This window comes from Ranitomeya imitator, chromosome 5 (genome assembly GCF_032444005.1).
Source record: "Ranitomeya imitator isolate aRanImi1 chromosome 5, aRanImi1.pri, whole genome shotgun sequence".
NCBI lineage: Eukaryota > Metazoa > Chordata > Amphibia > Anura > Dendrobatidae > Ranitomeya > Ranitomeya imitator.
The window spans coordinates 190,758,387-190,774,092 of record NC_091286.1 but is presented as its reverse complement, the minus strand read 5'-3'; the positions used below and the strand labels follow the sequence as shown (position 1 = coordinate 190,774,092).

Sequence of the window (15,706 nt, the reverse complement as noted above, 5' to 3'; positions counted from 1 at the left end):
CATGTTTGACTGTAGGGACCGTGTTCTTTTCTTTGAATGCCTCTCTTTTTCACCTGTAAACTCTATGTTGATGCCTTTCCCCCAAAAGCTCTACTTTTGTCTCATCTGACCAGAGAACATTCTTCCAAAACGTTTTAGGCTTTTTCAGGTATGTTTTGGCAAACTCCAGCCTTGCTTTTTTATGTCTCGGGGTAAGAAGTGGGGTCTTCCTGGGTCTCCTACCATACAGTCCCTTTTCTTTCAGACGCCGACGGATAGTACGGGTTGACACTGTTGTACCCTCGGACTGCAGGGCAGCTTGAACTTGTTTGGATGTTAGTTAAGGTTCTTTATCCAACATCCGCACAATCTTGCGTTGAAATCTCTTGGCAATTTTTCTTTTCCGTCCACATCTAGGGAGGTTAGCCACAATGTCATGGGCTTTAAACTTCTTGATGACACTGCGCACGGTAGACACAGGAACATTCAGGTCTTTGGAGATGGACTTGTAGCCTTGAGATTGCTCATGCTTCCTCACAATTTGGTTTCTCAAGTCCTCAGACAGTTCTTTGGTCTTCTTTCTTTTCTCCATGCTCGATGTGGTACACACAAGGACACAGGACAGAGGTTGAGTCAACTTTAATCCATGTCAACTGGCTGCAAGTGTGATTTAGTTATTGCCAACACCTGTTAGGTGCCACATTTAAGTTACAGGTGCTGTTAATTACCAAAATTAGAGAAGCATCACATGATTTTTCGAACGGTGCCAATACTTTTGTCCACCCCCTTTTTTATGTTTGGTGTGGAATTATATCAGATTTGGCTTTAGGACAATTCTTTTTGTTTTTTTTCTTTTAAGACAAATTAAATGAAGATAATAATACCAAATAATTTGTGTTTGCAATCACTTTCAGGAAGAAAATGAGTATTATCTGACAGAATTGCAGGGGTGTCAATACTTTTGGCCATGACTGTACATTAGATCTTGCCCGCAAGTTTTCCTCTGCTTACTGTGACTGCATGGAAACATTGGTTCCAAAGGCTGAACACTTTCCTGGTGAATTTAGTGCACTTAAACTGACGAGAAAGCAAATCTATTATAAAACACAGCAAGCAAATATCTAATAAAACAACAACAAGATCGCCGTAACCAGTGCTGTGTGCTGGAAAAAGTCCACATCCATTAGACCAGTGGCTTCCATTCTTCGTGCATTGGTCCAATAAGGTTTTAGTCCGCAGCCAGCTCCTCACATCGTGATTCAGATTGAGGGTATGTGCACACGTATTGTCGAGGACTGCGGATTTTTCCGCAGCAGATTTTGAAAAACCGCAGTTCAAAACCGCTGCTGTTTTTACTGCGGAATTATCGCGGTTTCTATTCAGGTTTCTACTGCGGGTTTACATCTGCAGTTTTCTATTGGAGCAGGTGTAAACCCGCAGCGGAATCCGCACAAAGAATTGACATGCTGCGGAATGTAAACCGCTGCGTTTCCGCACGTTTTTTTTCCGCAGCATGTGCACTGCGATTTTCATTTCCCATAGGTTTATATTATACTGTAAACTTATGGGAAACCGCTGCGGACCCGCAGCTGCAGAAACGCTGCGGATCCACAGCAAAATCTGCAACGTGTGTACATGGCCTAAACCACCGATACATCCATTCTGGCCTCTGTTCAGCGGTGTCTTGACTTTTCAGGGGTCCACTGAACTGTGTTCAACTGCGCTTTTGAGCACTTCTGAGAAGAAAGACACCAACAGATCATAGGCCAGACAGAGTCCAAAGTGACACCATATCCCTCATTATAGTGAATCTTCTGTTGGGGTTTTTGTCTAAATTATTTAGGAGATTTATTCAGAAGCTATGATGTTAGTGCACATCTTGTAGAGCACAACATATCATAAATGCCAACCGAACAATTAGGGAGGCAGAGTGAACAAATCAAGAGATGTTCAAGAATTGTTTCTAATTTTTTATGCCATTCATTGTGCAGAATATATAAATCTTTAAAGTGTTGCTACACACTAAAAAACATTTTTGTTTGTTTTAGGTTTTTTTTTTTTACAAATACTATCTGTGTATCAATATTTTATATGCAAACATTTATCAATTTTCCTGCGACAGTCATGTGAGGGCTTGTTTTTTAAATTGAAGAAATGGGCAGCACGGTGGCGCAGTGGTTAGCACAGCAGCCTTGCAGCGCTGGGGTCCTGGGTTCGAATCCCACCCAGGACAACATCTGCAAAGAGTTTGTATGTTCTCTCCGTGTTTCCTCCCACATTCCAAAGACATACTGATAGGGAATTTAGATTGTGAGCCCCAACAGGGACAGTGATAATAATGTGTGCAAAACTGTAAAGCGCTGCGGAATATGTTAGCGCAATATAAAAATAAAGATTATTATTTATTATTATTATGGGTAGGACTTTTGGGTACATAACATTTTTGGATCACTTTCTTTTCCGATTTTTGGGAGGCAGAATGTGCAAAACCAGCAATTCTGTTTTTTTTTTCTTTGATACTGTTCACTGTGGTAAAAGTGATAAGACAAGTTTATTCTCAGGGTCAGTATGATTTTTATGTTTTGACACTAACACTAATCAAAAATAAAATGTTTTTGCATCACTATTTTTTGAGAACTATAGCTTTTTTATTTTTTCCACTGACAGCTATGTAGAGTCTTGCTTTTTGTGGGACAACATGCTTTTTTCAGGGACACCATTTATATTTACATACAACTCATTATAGGATTTTATTTTACTTTTTGATCGGCAGTATGATGAAAACAATACGCTTTTTATTTGAAAGTATTAGGTGTTAAATAGTGTGACAGTTTTATAGATCAGTTTGCTCCGGATGCGGCAATACCAAATAGGTGTACTTTTTTGTTTTTACATAAAATATGCAAATTTACAGGTACAATTTTTTTCACTATTTTTTTTTTCAGACTTTATTCTGTGGGTTTTTTAAATATTTTTTTTTTACGTCGTTACTTAGTCCCTCTATGGGACATTAATTTTTGCCTGCCTGATCACTGTTCTAATGCATTGCAATGCATTAGTTCTGTCCGTTTTACACTGACAGAACGCCTCTTAGGACCAGCAAAAAACATTAAAATGCAAACTCTAAATTGTCAGGAAATTGTAGGTTTATTTACTTATTGTGCAAAGAAGACAGTGAATGCACATAAAGAATCATTAAGAAATTGTCATCATACTTCCTTTTATTGTTTTACATGTGTAACGCAAAAGCAAAAAAGTGACATCTGAAAATTCATGCGTAATAATTCAAATGAAATATCCAAACTTTCCTGAAAGTATTTAAAAGGAAGCTGCAATTGTACTCGCTCAGCCAGATGTCATAAATTGTGACATAAAAAAAAAGGCTGCGTGCAGTGTTATTTTGCCTTTCAATATGATAGCAATTTCAATGGACTATAAACCTCTAAAGCAGATATGAACAGAGGTTTACATATACCAAATATGTTTGAAGATTCTGCAGCATTGTATCAATACCACCATATTCTTCTGATTCACTTTGTGTGTTTCTGTAAGCAGCACCTCATAAAATACCCTATGGCTACAGGACAACTTGACTGCTTTCAAAAATATTTCAACTGTAAAAAACGTAGGCATACGATTTACAAAGCAAATATATTAAAGTTAATGAGCTACATCCATGTAAAGGTGGAAGCCTTAAGAAGTTCTAAAGATAATGCAAATAGCACATTCACAAAGAACTTGTGTGGTATATACAAATAGTAAAAAAAGAGGCCATTAGCACTCCCTTCACAAATTATGACCTAACAGTAAAGTAAACAGAAAACCACAATAACTCTCGTAAGTTGAATCTATAAAGTGACAGAACATATCTTTTTCAGTCATCACTGGAATGGGTCACCTGACAATTAATTTTCTAATTACATGTCACCAAGGGAAAAGAACAGATCAGACTTCTGGAAAGTATTTATAGACGTCTTCTCAACAGCTCTAAGATCCCTTCAGGAGATCTGCTTTTTCCTATGGTTTGTCTAGTCTGATCAAAAATATGAATGGATCCTTAGACAAAGAAAAGAAATGATTGCAAATGTTTTTCTTCTTTGTGCTACGATCTGTCCTTATGTTCTCAGCAGCACATTTACATTCATAAATTAGCCCTTATAAATATAAATGTATTTAAATATAATAAAGCAAAGAGCAAAAATATGACTGCAAAAGTATTCCTGAAAGAACACTTAGAGGATACATATCACTTAAAACAAATATGTATTTTTTTGCCTGGTATAGATTATTATTGTAGATTATTTTTAGTTCTTGCACCTCTCAGTTCTTGAGACATGGCCCCTCTTCCCTGTATGTGAATCTAATATGGAAGCGCTATGGCTCTGAGAAGAAGGGGAGCAAAAAATGAAAACAAAAAAATAAAATAAAATGCAAGACCAAAAATACCTCTGGTCATTAAGGGAATAAAGATATTTTTTTAAAGCACACTTAAAAACATGGGAGCTAGGTAGCAGTCAGATTGTTTGGGGTAATGCGTCCCAGAGAAATGGCGCAGCACAGGAGAAGTCTTGGAGACGGAGTTGCGAGGTTTGAATTATGTTTGATGTTGGGTCTTAAGTCCGCTTCATAATGGAGAGAACAACCCAATCGCCTCTAAGACTTCTCCTGAATATCCCCCATCATCTGGAGTTCTGTGCCCCAATACGTCCGGTTATCCATCACATTTGGGTCCTTCAAACGGAACCTGAAAACCCATCTCTTCAAAGAAGCTTACAACCTATAAATAAATAATAATAATTTTGTTAGCCAAGGGGGCATGATCCTCAAGAAGACACCTATAATAGAGTTGACGACTAGTGATGAGCGAATATACTCGTTACTCGAGATTTCCCGAGCACGCTCGGGGGTCCTCCGAGTATTTTTTTAGTGCTCGGAGATTTAGTTTTCATCGCCGCAGCTGAATGATTTACATCTGTTAGCCAGCATAAGCACATGTGGGGGTTGCTTGGTTGCTAGGGAATCCCACATGTAATCAAGCTGGCTAACATATGTAAATCATTCAGCTGAAGTGAGGAAAACTAAAAAATACTCAGAGGACACCTGAGCGTGCTAGGAAAATCTCGAGTAACGAGCATATTCGCTCATCACTATTGAGGACTATGCGCACTTGGCTAACAAGAATAGAATTACACACAGGAAAGAAAGGGCAAATCTTTGGATTGGAGAGGAGAAGAATAAAAACATGTCTGATCTAGGAGAACAAGGATATTTACATGAGATTATTACATATGTATGTCAAGAGAAGGGCTTGGCTTGGGCTGCTTTTTTTCTTTGGTAGAAACTTGTTCTTCATTGCATTGATCAAATGATCACCTAACATCGTATGAAAGGCTTAGAGGCTACAGCTAAAAAATGCATTAAGCAATTATCAATATTTTCATGATCAAATATATATTTATTAATATTAACAAAGCTAAAATAGATTTTAAGCACAGATCTTTTCAAATGTTGCTGAAGACGTTTATAACTTTTACAAACTACAGCAAGTGTTTCTAACAAGCCGCATAATTGCTGAGGAATGCGTAAAACATGGGTAGTTTCTTCAGACGTTGTTGGTCCTTGCGACACCAGCCAATCACTGTACCTTCGCTGTTTGCCGTGTAGAGATGATGGCCATCACAGGAAAAGGTAAGGCTGGAAGCAGAGCAGATAAAATGATACATGTTATATTGCATGGAACTTGATTTAAAAGGCATTAACAAGAAGTCAGTTTTTTTCAAATTAGCACATTTTCAAGGAGATTAATGTTTAAAGCTTTATTATAAACATTTTTTAAAGTCTAGAATATAATTGCATACAGCTGTGATAAGTGTATTTGCGCCATGTTTATAGTGTCCATATTCGGATACTCAGTTAAATAACATATAATATACTATAGATTTGAGACAAATTGTTCCCCTTGACTACTGGTAAACTTCAGCATAGGGCCCCATACATATTGGATGAAAGTTATTTGTACCCACTGAATTTGCCAGAACCGACCAATAACGACGTGTATGGAGTCTTACAACTCTTCCTGACAGTTGATGACAGGAAAGAAAAAGTATGTCAATACCCTTTTGCTTTCAGGGGACATAAGCCAATGTCAGAAGTATCTACAGAGGCTATCTCCTCTCTGTGTGTTGAATACACGTGAATTCTCTCAGCTGAACCAGAAAAGGCTGCCTCCCGAACAAATGTTTGGCTGACAGCTATTTTATGTGCATGGACAGCTTTAAAACGTTCACCCCTGGGCGATTTTCAATTTTTTTTGTTTTTGCTTTTTCCACCCCTTTTACCAAAAGCCATATCTTTTTTATTTTTTCATCAATATGGCCGTGTAAGGGCTTGTTTTTTTGATTGACAAGTTATACTTTTGAATTACACCATTCATTCTACCATATAGTGTACTGTGTCTTATAACAGGGGCACAGTATGGATGCTTCCCACGGTAATTTTAGAGCACTAGGCACTTTATATTATTAATGGTACTTGGCTGACATATACCTGTGGCTGACCTGATCCTTCCTTTTGTATTTGTTGTCATATTGATTTATATGTGATTGATTAACTTAATAAATTTATACATATCTTTTACGATTTTTTTTGTGGACTGAATACTCCTTGTTCTCTCTTGGTTGTTAACATATTCAGGAGTGTCCTCTCGAAAGAGATTTCCATAGACATTGAGTCAAATGTGATGTATGTTTCAGGGATCCTAATATCAAAATTGTTCCCTTTGGGTTGGATTTATATCATATAGTGTACTGACTGAAAAGCGGGGAAAAATTGCAAGTACTGTGAAATTGCAAAAGAATGCAATTCCACAATTTTTTTTTAAATTTACAATGTTCACTATATGGTAAAACTGGTTTGGCAATATGATTCTCCAGGTCAGTGCACCAAACATGTACCGTATATGTATTTTTTTTTCTATTTAAGTGGTGAACAAAAATGAAAAAATTTGTAAAAGAAAAATGATGACTTATTTTTTGCTCCCTGAGCTGACATTTTTACCGATTCTATTTTGGAGTAGAAACAATGCTTTGATCACATCTTATTGCTTTTAACTGCAATGTTGTGGGGGGCCAAGAAAATATAATTCTGGCTTTTTAATTTTTCATTACGCCGTTTACCAATCGGAATAATTTATTTTATCTGGTTATCGATCAGACATTTTTGAATGCAGCGTTACCAAATATTTCTAATTTTTAATTATTTTATCTTCAATGTGGCAAAAGGGGGGGTGGATTTTAACTTTTTTTTTTTACTTTTCACTGTATTTATTAATCTCTTAGGAGGCTTGAAGCTGCAATTATGCAATAGCATGTACTAATTATTTGATCCTTTGCTGATTTTGTAAGTTTGCCCAATGACAAAGACATGAACAGTCTATAATTTTAAGGGTAGGTAAATTTTAATATTGAGAGATAGAATATCAAAAATAAAATCCAGAAAATCACATTGTATAAATTATATAAATTTATTTGCATTGAGAAATAAGTATTTGATCCCTCTGCAAACAAGACTTAATACTTGGTGGCAAAACCCTTTTTAGTAAGCACAGCAGTCAGACTTTTTTTGTAGCCGATGCTGAGGTTTGCGCACATGTCAGGAGGAATTTTGGTCCACTCCCCTTTGCAATGTTAAAATTAATCTACCCTTAAAATTATAGACTGTTCATGTCTTCGTCAGTGGGCAAACTTACAAAATCAGCAAGGGATCAAATAATTATATCCTTCACTGTACATAGCAGTGCATCAGTGTATTGTATTGAAGTAAAGGTGGCTGGGAATTTAGGAGGCAGCGATCATGCTATTCTCGAATTTTGGATAACAAGAGAAGGAAAACCAGCGAGGAAATACATTTTAAGGTTGGACATCAGAAAGGCAGATTTTAATGGACTCAGAAGGTAGGATAGGTCCAATGGCTGGATGTTCTAAAGGGCAGAAATGTCCAAGGATAGGAGATTTTGCTAAATGAAATTATCACTACACAATCGGTAACAATCCCAAAAAGAAGGAAGAACTGGAAGCATTTAAAGCAACCAGGATGGATGAACACAGAACTTAATCACTTGTTAAAAAGGAAAACAGAAATGTACCATATTTTCTGGTGCATAAGACAACTGGGCGTATAAGACGACCCCCAACTTTTCCATATAAAATATGTAGTTTGTGATATACTCACCGTAAAAGACGGGGGTCATCTTATACGCCCAGTCATCTAATACGGCGTGTGCGGTGCGGATGGTTCCCAGGATCTGGAGGAGAGGAGACACTCCTTCAGGCCCTGGGATCCATATTCATGTAAAAAAAGAATAAAAAAAAAAAATATGGGATATACTTACCCTCTGACGGCCCGCGGCTCTCAGCGGTGCAAGCGGCGGCCTCTGTTGTGGATTCTGTTTTTGGGCTCCCTCTGGTGGTTACTGATGGTACTGGGTGACTTGTGTTTTCTGCGGTCTCTGGTGTCCACCTGTTCTATCAGAATATGGGAGTTTCCTATTTAACCTGGCTTTCTTGTCATTTCCTCGCCGGCTATCAATGTAATCAGTGTGTCTTGTTACCTCTGCTTCCCGCTTCTGTAAATCTTCAGGACTAGCTAAGTTTTTGATTTTCCTGTTCCACGTTTTGCTTAATTTTTGTCTTAGTCCAGCTTGCAGATATGTGATTCCTTTTTGCTGGTTGCTCTAGTGGGCTGATATTACTCCTCATGTTCCATGAGTTGGCACATGAGTTCAAGTAATTTCAGGATGGTTTTTTGTAGGGTTTTTCGCTGACCGCGCAGTTCACTTTTGTATCCTCTGCTATCTAGCTTTAGCGGGCCTCATTTTGCTGAATCTGTTTTCATAACTACGTATGTGCTTTCCTCTCATTTCACCGTCATTACATGTGGGGGGCTGCTATTTCTGTGGGGTGTTCTCTGGAGGCAAGAGAGGTCTGTGTTTCTTCTAATAGGGGAAGTTAGTCCTTCGGCTGGAGCGAGACGTCTAGGATCATCGTAGGCACGTTCCCCGGCTACAGCTAGTTGTGTGTCTAGGTTCAGGATCGCGGTCAGCTCAGTTAACATCACCCTAGAGCTTGTTTTGTTTTTTGTGCTTGTCCTTTTGTGATCCCCTGCCATTGGGATCATGACAGTATAGCCGGCCAAAAAGTGTATCGTATTGGCTGAAGTAGGAGGAAAAGTAGTCTGAGGAAGTTTTTTTTTTTTCCCTCAGAGTTTGCTGCCTAGCATTAATTGCAGCCTGGCTGCGTCTTACCTCCTCTTAATCCTTGAATGGCTCTGACCTCAGCTGTTTATCATGGACGTCCAGAGTTTGGCTTCCAGCCTGAATAATCTTGCTGCTAAGGTTCAAAATATACAAGATTTTGTTGTACATGCTCCTATGTCTGAACCTAGAATTCCTATCCCAGAGTTTTTTTCTGGAGATAGATCTAGTTTTCTGAATTTTAGGAACAATTGCAAGTTGTTTCTTTCTTTGAAATCTCGCTCCTCTGGAGACCCTGCTCAGCAAGTCAAAATTGTTATATCTTTCCTGCAGGGTGACCCTCAGAATTGGGCATTTGCATTGGCACCAGGGGATCCTGCGTTGCTCAATGTGGATGCGTTTTTTCTGGCATTGGGTTTGCTCTATGAGGAACCTAACCTAGAGATTCAGGCTGAAAAAGCTTTATTGGCTCTCTCTCAGGGGCAAGATGAAGCAGAAATATATTGTCAGAAATTTCGGAAATGGTCGGTGCTTACTCAGTGGAATGAGTGCGCCCTGGCTGCAAGATTCAGAGATGGCCTTTCTGAGGCCATTAAAGATGTTATGGTGGGGTTCCCTGCGCCTACAGGTCTGAATGAGTCTATGACTATGGCTATTCAGATTGATCGGCGTTTACGGGAGCGCAAACCTGTGCACCATTTGGCGGTGTCTTCTGAACAGGCACCTGAGACAATGCAATGTGATAGAATTCAGTCCAGAAGTGAACGGCAAAACTATAGGCGGAAAAATGGGTTGTGTTTTTATTGTGGTGATTCAGCTCATGTTATATCAGCATGCTCTAAACGCACAAAAAAGGTTGATAAGTCTGTTGCCATTAGTACTTTACAGTCTAAGTTCATTCTGTCTGTGACTCTGATTTGTTCATTATCAGCCATTTCCGTCGATGCCTATGTGGATTCAGGCGCTGCCCTGAGTCTTATGGATTGGTCATTTGCCAACTGCTGTGGGTTTAGTCTGGAGCCTCTGGAAGTCCCTATTCCTTTGAAAGGAATTGACTCTACACCTTTGGCTATGAACAAACCTCAGTACTGGACACAAGTGACCATGCGTATGACTCCCGTTCATCAGGAGGTGATTCGCTTCCTGGTACTGTATAATTTACATGATGTCTTAGTGCTTGGTCTGCCATGGTTACAAACTCATAACCCAGTCTTGGACTGGAAAACGATGTCTGTGTTAAGCTGGGGATGTCAGGGGGTTCATGATGATGCACCTCCGATTTCTATCGCTTCATCTACTCCTTCTGAGGTTCCTGTATTTTTGTCTGATTATCGGGATGTTTTTGAGGAGTCTAAGCTCAATTCGCTTCCTCCTCACAGGGATTGCGATTGTGCTATAGATTTGATTCCTGGCAGTAAATTTCCTAAAGGACGTTTGTTCAATCTGTCAGTGCCAGAGCATACTGCTATGCGGGATTATGTTAAGGAGTCCTTGGAAAAGGGACATATCCGTCCATCTTCGTCCCCTTTGGGAGCAGGTTTTTTTTTCGTGGCCAAAAAAGATGGTTCCTTGAGGCCTTGTATAGATTACCGTCTTTTGAATAAGATTACAGTCAAATATCAGTATCCTTTGCCATTGCTGACCGATTTGTTCGCTCGCATTAAGGGGGCTAAATGGTTCACTAAGATTGATCTTCGGGGTGCGTATAATCTTGTGCGGATAAAGCAGGGTGATGAGTGGAAAACCGCATTTAATACGCCTGAGTTCAAGTAATTTCAGGATGGTTTTTTGAAGGGTTTTTCGCTGACCGCGCAGTTCACTTTTGTATCCTCTGCTATCTAGCTTTAGCGGGCCTCATTTTGCTGAATCTGTTTTCATAACTACGTATGTGCTTTCCTCTCATTTCACCGTCATTACATGTGGGGGGCTGCTATTTCTGTGGGGTGTTCTCTGGAGGCAAGAGAGGTCTGTGTTTCTTCTAATAGGGGAAGTTAGTCCTTCGGCTGGAGCGAGACGTCTAGGATCATCGTAGGCACGTTCCCCGGCTACAGCTAGTTGTGTGTTTAGGTTCAGGATCGCGGTCAGCTCAGTTTCCATCACCCTAGAGCTTGTTTTGTTTTTTGTGCTTGTCCTTTTGTGATCCCCTGCCATTGGGATCATGACAGGCCTCCATTCCTAAGGATGCAGTGAGTGAAGGACCTTCGATTACGTCGTGCTCACGCATCCTTAGGAACGGAGGCCAACGCTGAGAGCCACGGGCCGTCGGAGAGTAAGTATGTCCCATATTTTTTATTTTTATTATTTTTTTTACATGAATATGGATCCCAGTGCCTGAAGGAGAGTCTCCTCTCCTTCAGACCCTGGGAATCATACAGGACCACTCCCTGCACACGCCGTACCCGGCGTGTAAGACGACCCCCGACTTTTGAGATGATTTTCAGGGGTTAAAAAGTCATCTTATACGCCGGAAAATACGGTATATCAAATGGAAAGAGGAGGGCTCATCTAAAGAAGAATATGATGTTTGCAGTGAATGCAGGGCAAATTATTAAACAACATGTGTGTAAGTACTGTATTTTCTGGCGTATAAGACTACTTTTTAACCCTTGAAAATCTTCTCAAAAGTCGGGTATCGTCTTATACGCCAGGTGTCGTTTTATAGGGCAGGTGCGGAGTAATCTGCGGTCGCCGCATATTTTGGGGGGAGCAATCCCAATGACAAGGTGAGGGGGCACCTCACCGGGAAGGTGTAAGTGAAACAGAGGCAGAGACGGAGATAATAGGATACAAGGGTGAGCCAGATTGGTGAAAGAGGAGTGTTTTTCTAGGCACAGCATCGCTCTCTCTCTCTTTTTTGCATAACCCTGGCATCCCAGACGCTGACAGTTTGCTTCACTTACACCTTCCTGGTGAGGCGCTCCCTCACCTCGTCATCAGGACCACTTACCCCCACTATATACTTCGACCGCAGATTGCTCCGCACCCACCCTATAAGACGACACCCGGCATATAAGACAACCCCCGACTTTTGAGAAGATTTTATATTTTAACTGGAAAATTTGTGGGTCGTATTATACGCCCAGTCGTCTTATACGCCGGAAAATACGGTACTTGGATAAGGATATAGTAATTAACCAGAGCCAGCATGGGTTTGCAGCAAACAAGTCATGCCAAATTAATCTACCGTATATACTCGAGTATAAGCCGACCCGAGTATAAGCCGACCCCCCTAATTTTGCCACAAAAAACTGGGAAAACTTATTGACTCGAGTATAAGCCTAGTGTAGGAAATGCAGCAGCTACCGGTGAATTTCAAAAATGAAAATAGATGCTCCATACCGTTCATTATTGCCCCATAAGATGCTCCATATAAAGCTGTGCCACATATAATGCTGCATACCATTCATTATTGCCCCATAGATGCTCTGTATAAAGCTGTGCCACATATAATGCTCCATATTGTTCATTATTGCCCCATAGATGCTCCATATAAAGCTGTGCCATATATAATGCTCCATACTGTTCATTATTGCCCCATAGATGCTCCATATAAAGCTGTGCCATATATAATGTTCCATACTGTTCATTATTGCCCCATAGATGTGCCATATAAAACTGTGCCATATAGTGCTCTGCACCGTTCATTATTGCCCCATATATGTGCCATATAAAGCTGTGCCATATAGTGCTCTGCACCGTTCATTATTGCCCCATAGATGTGCCACAGAAAGCTCTGCCATATAGTGCTCTGCACCGTTCATTATTGCCCCATAGATGTGCCATAGAAAGCTCTGCCATATAGTGCTCTGCACCGTTCATTATTGCCCCATAGATGTGCCATAGAAAGCTCTGCCATATAGTGCTCTGCACCGTTCATTATTGCCCCATAGATGTGCCATAGAAAGCTCTGCCATATAGTGCTCTGCACCGTTCATTATTGCCCCATAGATGTGCCATAGAAAGCTCTGCCATATAGTACTCTGCACCGTTCATTATTGCCCCATAGATGTGCCATAGAAAGCTCTGCCATATATTGCTCTGCACCGTTCATTATTGCCCCATAGATGTGCCATAGAAAGCTGTGCCATATAGTGCTCGGCACCGTTCATTATTGCCCCATAGAAAGCTGTGCCATATAAAACTATGCCACATAGAGCTCTGCACCGTTCATTATTGCCCCATAGATGTGCAATAAAAAGCTGTGCTACCGGTATGTATAATGCTGCGGCTGCTGCAATAAAAAAAAAAAAATGCCATACTCACCTCTCTTGCTTGCAGCTCCTCAGCGTCCCGTCCCGGCGTCTCTCCGCACTGACTGTTCAGGCAGAGGGCGGCGCGCACGCTATATGCGTCATCGCGCCCTCTGACCTGCACAATCGGTAACAATCCCAAAAAGAAGGAAGAACTGGAAGCATTTAAAACAACCAGGATGGATGAACACAGAACTTAATCACTTGTTAAAAAGGAAAACAGAAATGTACCATATTTTCTGGTGCATAAGACGACTGGGCGTATAAAACGACCCCCAACTTTTCCATATAAAATATGTAGTTTGTGATATACTCACCGTAAAAGACGGGGGTCATCTTATACGCCCAGTCATCTAATACGGCGTGTGCGGTGCGGATGGTTCCCAGGATCTGGAGGAGAGGAGACACTCCTTCAGGCCCTGGGATCCATATTCATGTAAAAAAAGAATAAAAATAAAAAATATGGGATATACTTACCCTCTGACGGCCCGCGGCTCTCAGCGGTGCAAGCGGCGGCCTCCATTCCTAAGGATGCAGTGAGTGAAGGACCTTCGATTACGTCGTGCTCACGCATCCTTAGGAACGGAGGCCAACGCTGAGAGCCACGGGCCGTCGGAGAGTAAGTATGTCCCATATTTTTTTTTTTTTTTTTTTTTTTTTTTACATGAATATGGATCCCAGTGCCTGAAGGAGAGTCTCCTCTCCTTCAGACCCTGGGAATCATACAGGACCACTCCCTGCACACGCCGTACCCGGCGTGTAAGACGACCCCCGACTTTTGAGATGATTTTCAGGGGTTAAAAAGTCATCTTATATGCCGGAAAATACGGTATATCAAATGGAAAGAGGAGGGCTCATCTAAAGAAGAATATGATGTTTGCAGTGAATGCAGGGCAAATTATTAAACAACATGTGTGTAAGTACTGTATTTTCTGGCGTATAAGACTACTTTTTAACCCTTGAAAATCTTCTCAAAAGTCGGGTATCGTCTTATACGCCAGGTGTCGTTTTATAGGGCAGGTGCGGAGTAATCTGCGGTCGCCGCATATTGTGGGGGGAGCGACTGCTCCAATAAAAAAAAAAAATGCCATACTCACCTCTCTTGCTTGCAGATCCTCAGCGTCCCGTCCCGGCGTCTCTCCGCACTGACTGTTCAGGCAGAGGGCGGCGCGCACACTATATGTGTCATCGCGCCCTCTGACCTGCACAGTCAGAGCCAGAGGACGGGAAGATGGAGCGGCGCACGGCGTGTGGAACGCGGACAGGTAACTGAGATACTTACCTGCTCCCGGCGTCCCGCTCCTTCTCCCGGACAGCTGTTCTCCGGGTGCCGCAGCCTCTTCCTCTATCAGCGATCACCGTTACCGCTCATTGGAGAAATGAATATGCGGCTCCACCCCTATGGGTGTGGAGTCCATATTAATTTCTCTAATGAGCGGTCCCACGTGATCGCTGAACAGGGGAAGAGCTGCGGCACCCGAAGACCGTGGGACTGCAGGGACAGCGCCAGGAGCCCCGGAAGCAGGTAAGTATGCCTCAGCCCTCTCTCCCCCTCACCCGCCGACCCCACCGCCAACCGTGACTCGAGTATAAGCCGAGAGGGGCACTTTCAGCCCAAAAATTTGGGCTGAAAATCTCGGCTTATACTCGAGTATATACAGTAATTTCATTCTATGATGGAATCATTGACTGGGTGAATCATGGAAAGGTGGTAGATATAGTATATCTCGACTTCAGCAAAGCATTTGATAAAGTATCTCCTACTATCCTTATTGAAAAAAATGGGACTGATAAGGCTACTGCTAAATGGATTCATAGTTGGCTCAGTAATCGTGCTTCAAGTGGGGTACCACAAGGTTCTTTCCTGGTCCCAGTGTTGTTTAACATTTTTTATAAATGAGCTAGATAAGGGAACTGAGGGTAAGAATCAAATTTGCAGATGATGCAAAGCTAGGAGGGATATCTAACACTAGAAGACAGACAAACACATTCAGAAGGATCTAGACAAGTTGTAAAAATGGGCAGGGACTAATAGAATGGTATTTAACAGAGCGAAATGCAAGATCCAACATCTGGGGAAGAAATACAAAAATTATATATACATAACGGGAGGCATAGAACTAAGCAACATCATGTGTGGAAAAGACGGGTATACTAACAGATTACAGACTGCACATAAGTCAACAGTGTGATGCAGCAGCAAAAAAGGCAAACACAGTTGTAGGAT

At 41.1% G+C, this 15,706-nt stretch overlaps 1 protein-coding gene across 2 annotated transcripts in view; it reads right to left on the bottom strand.

Moving 5' to 3' along the window:
• Positions 1-3,107: 3,107 nt before the first annotated feature.
• The window catches only part of LYST (lysosomal trafficking regulator), a 604,516-nt gene continuing 591,917 nt past the window's right edge, over positions 3,108-15,706 (bottom strand). The window contains exon 52 of one of the 2 annotated variants that reach the window (XM_069769439.1): positions 3,108-5,673. In XM_069769439.1, the coding sequence (XP_069625540.1) occupies positions 5,532-5,673 (142 nt within the window). In that variant the 3' untranslated portion in view covers positions 3,108-5,531. The remainder of the gene's footprint in view (positions 5,674-15,706) is intronic. The other variant, XM_069769441.1, reaches the window with a different exon arrangement.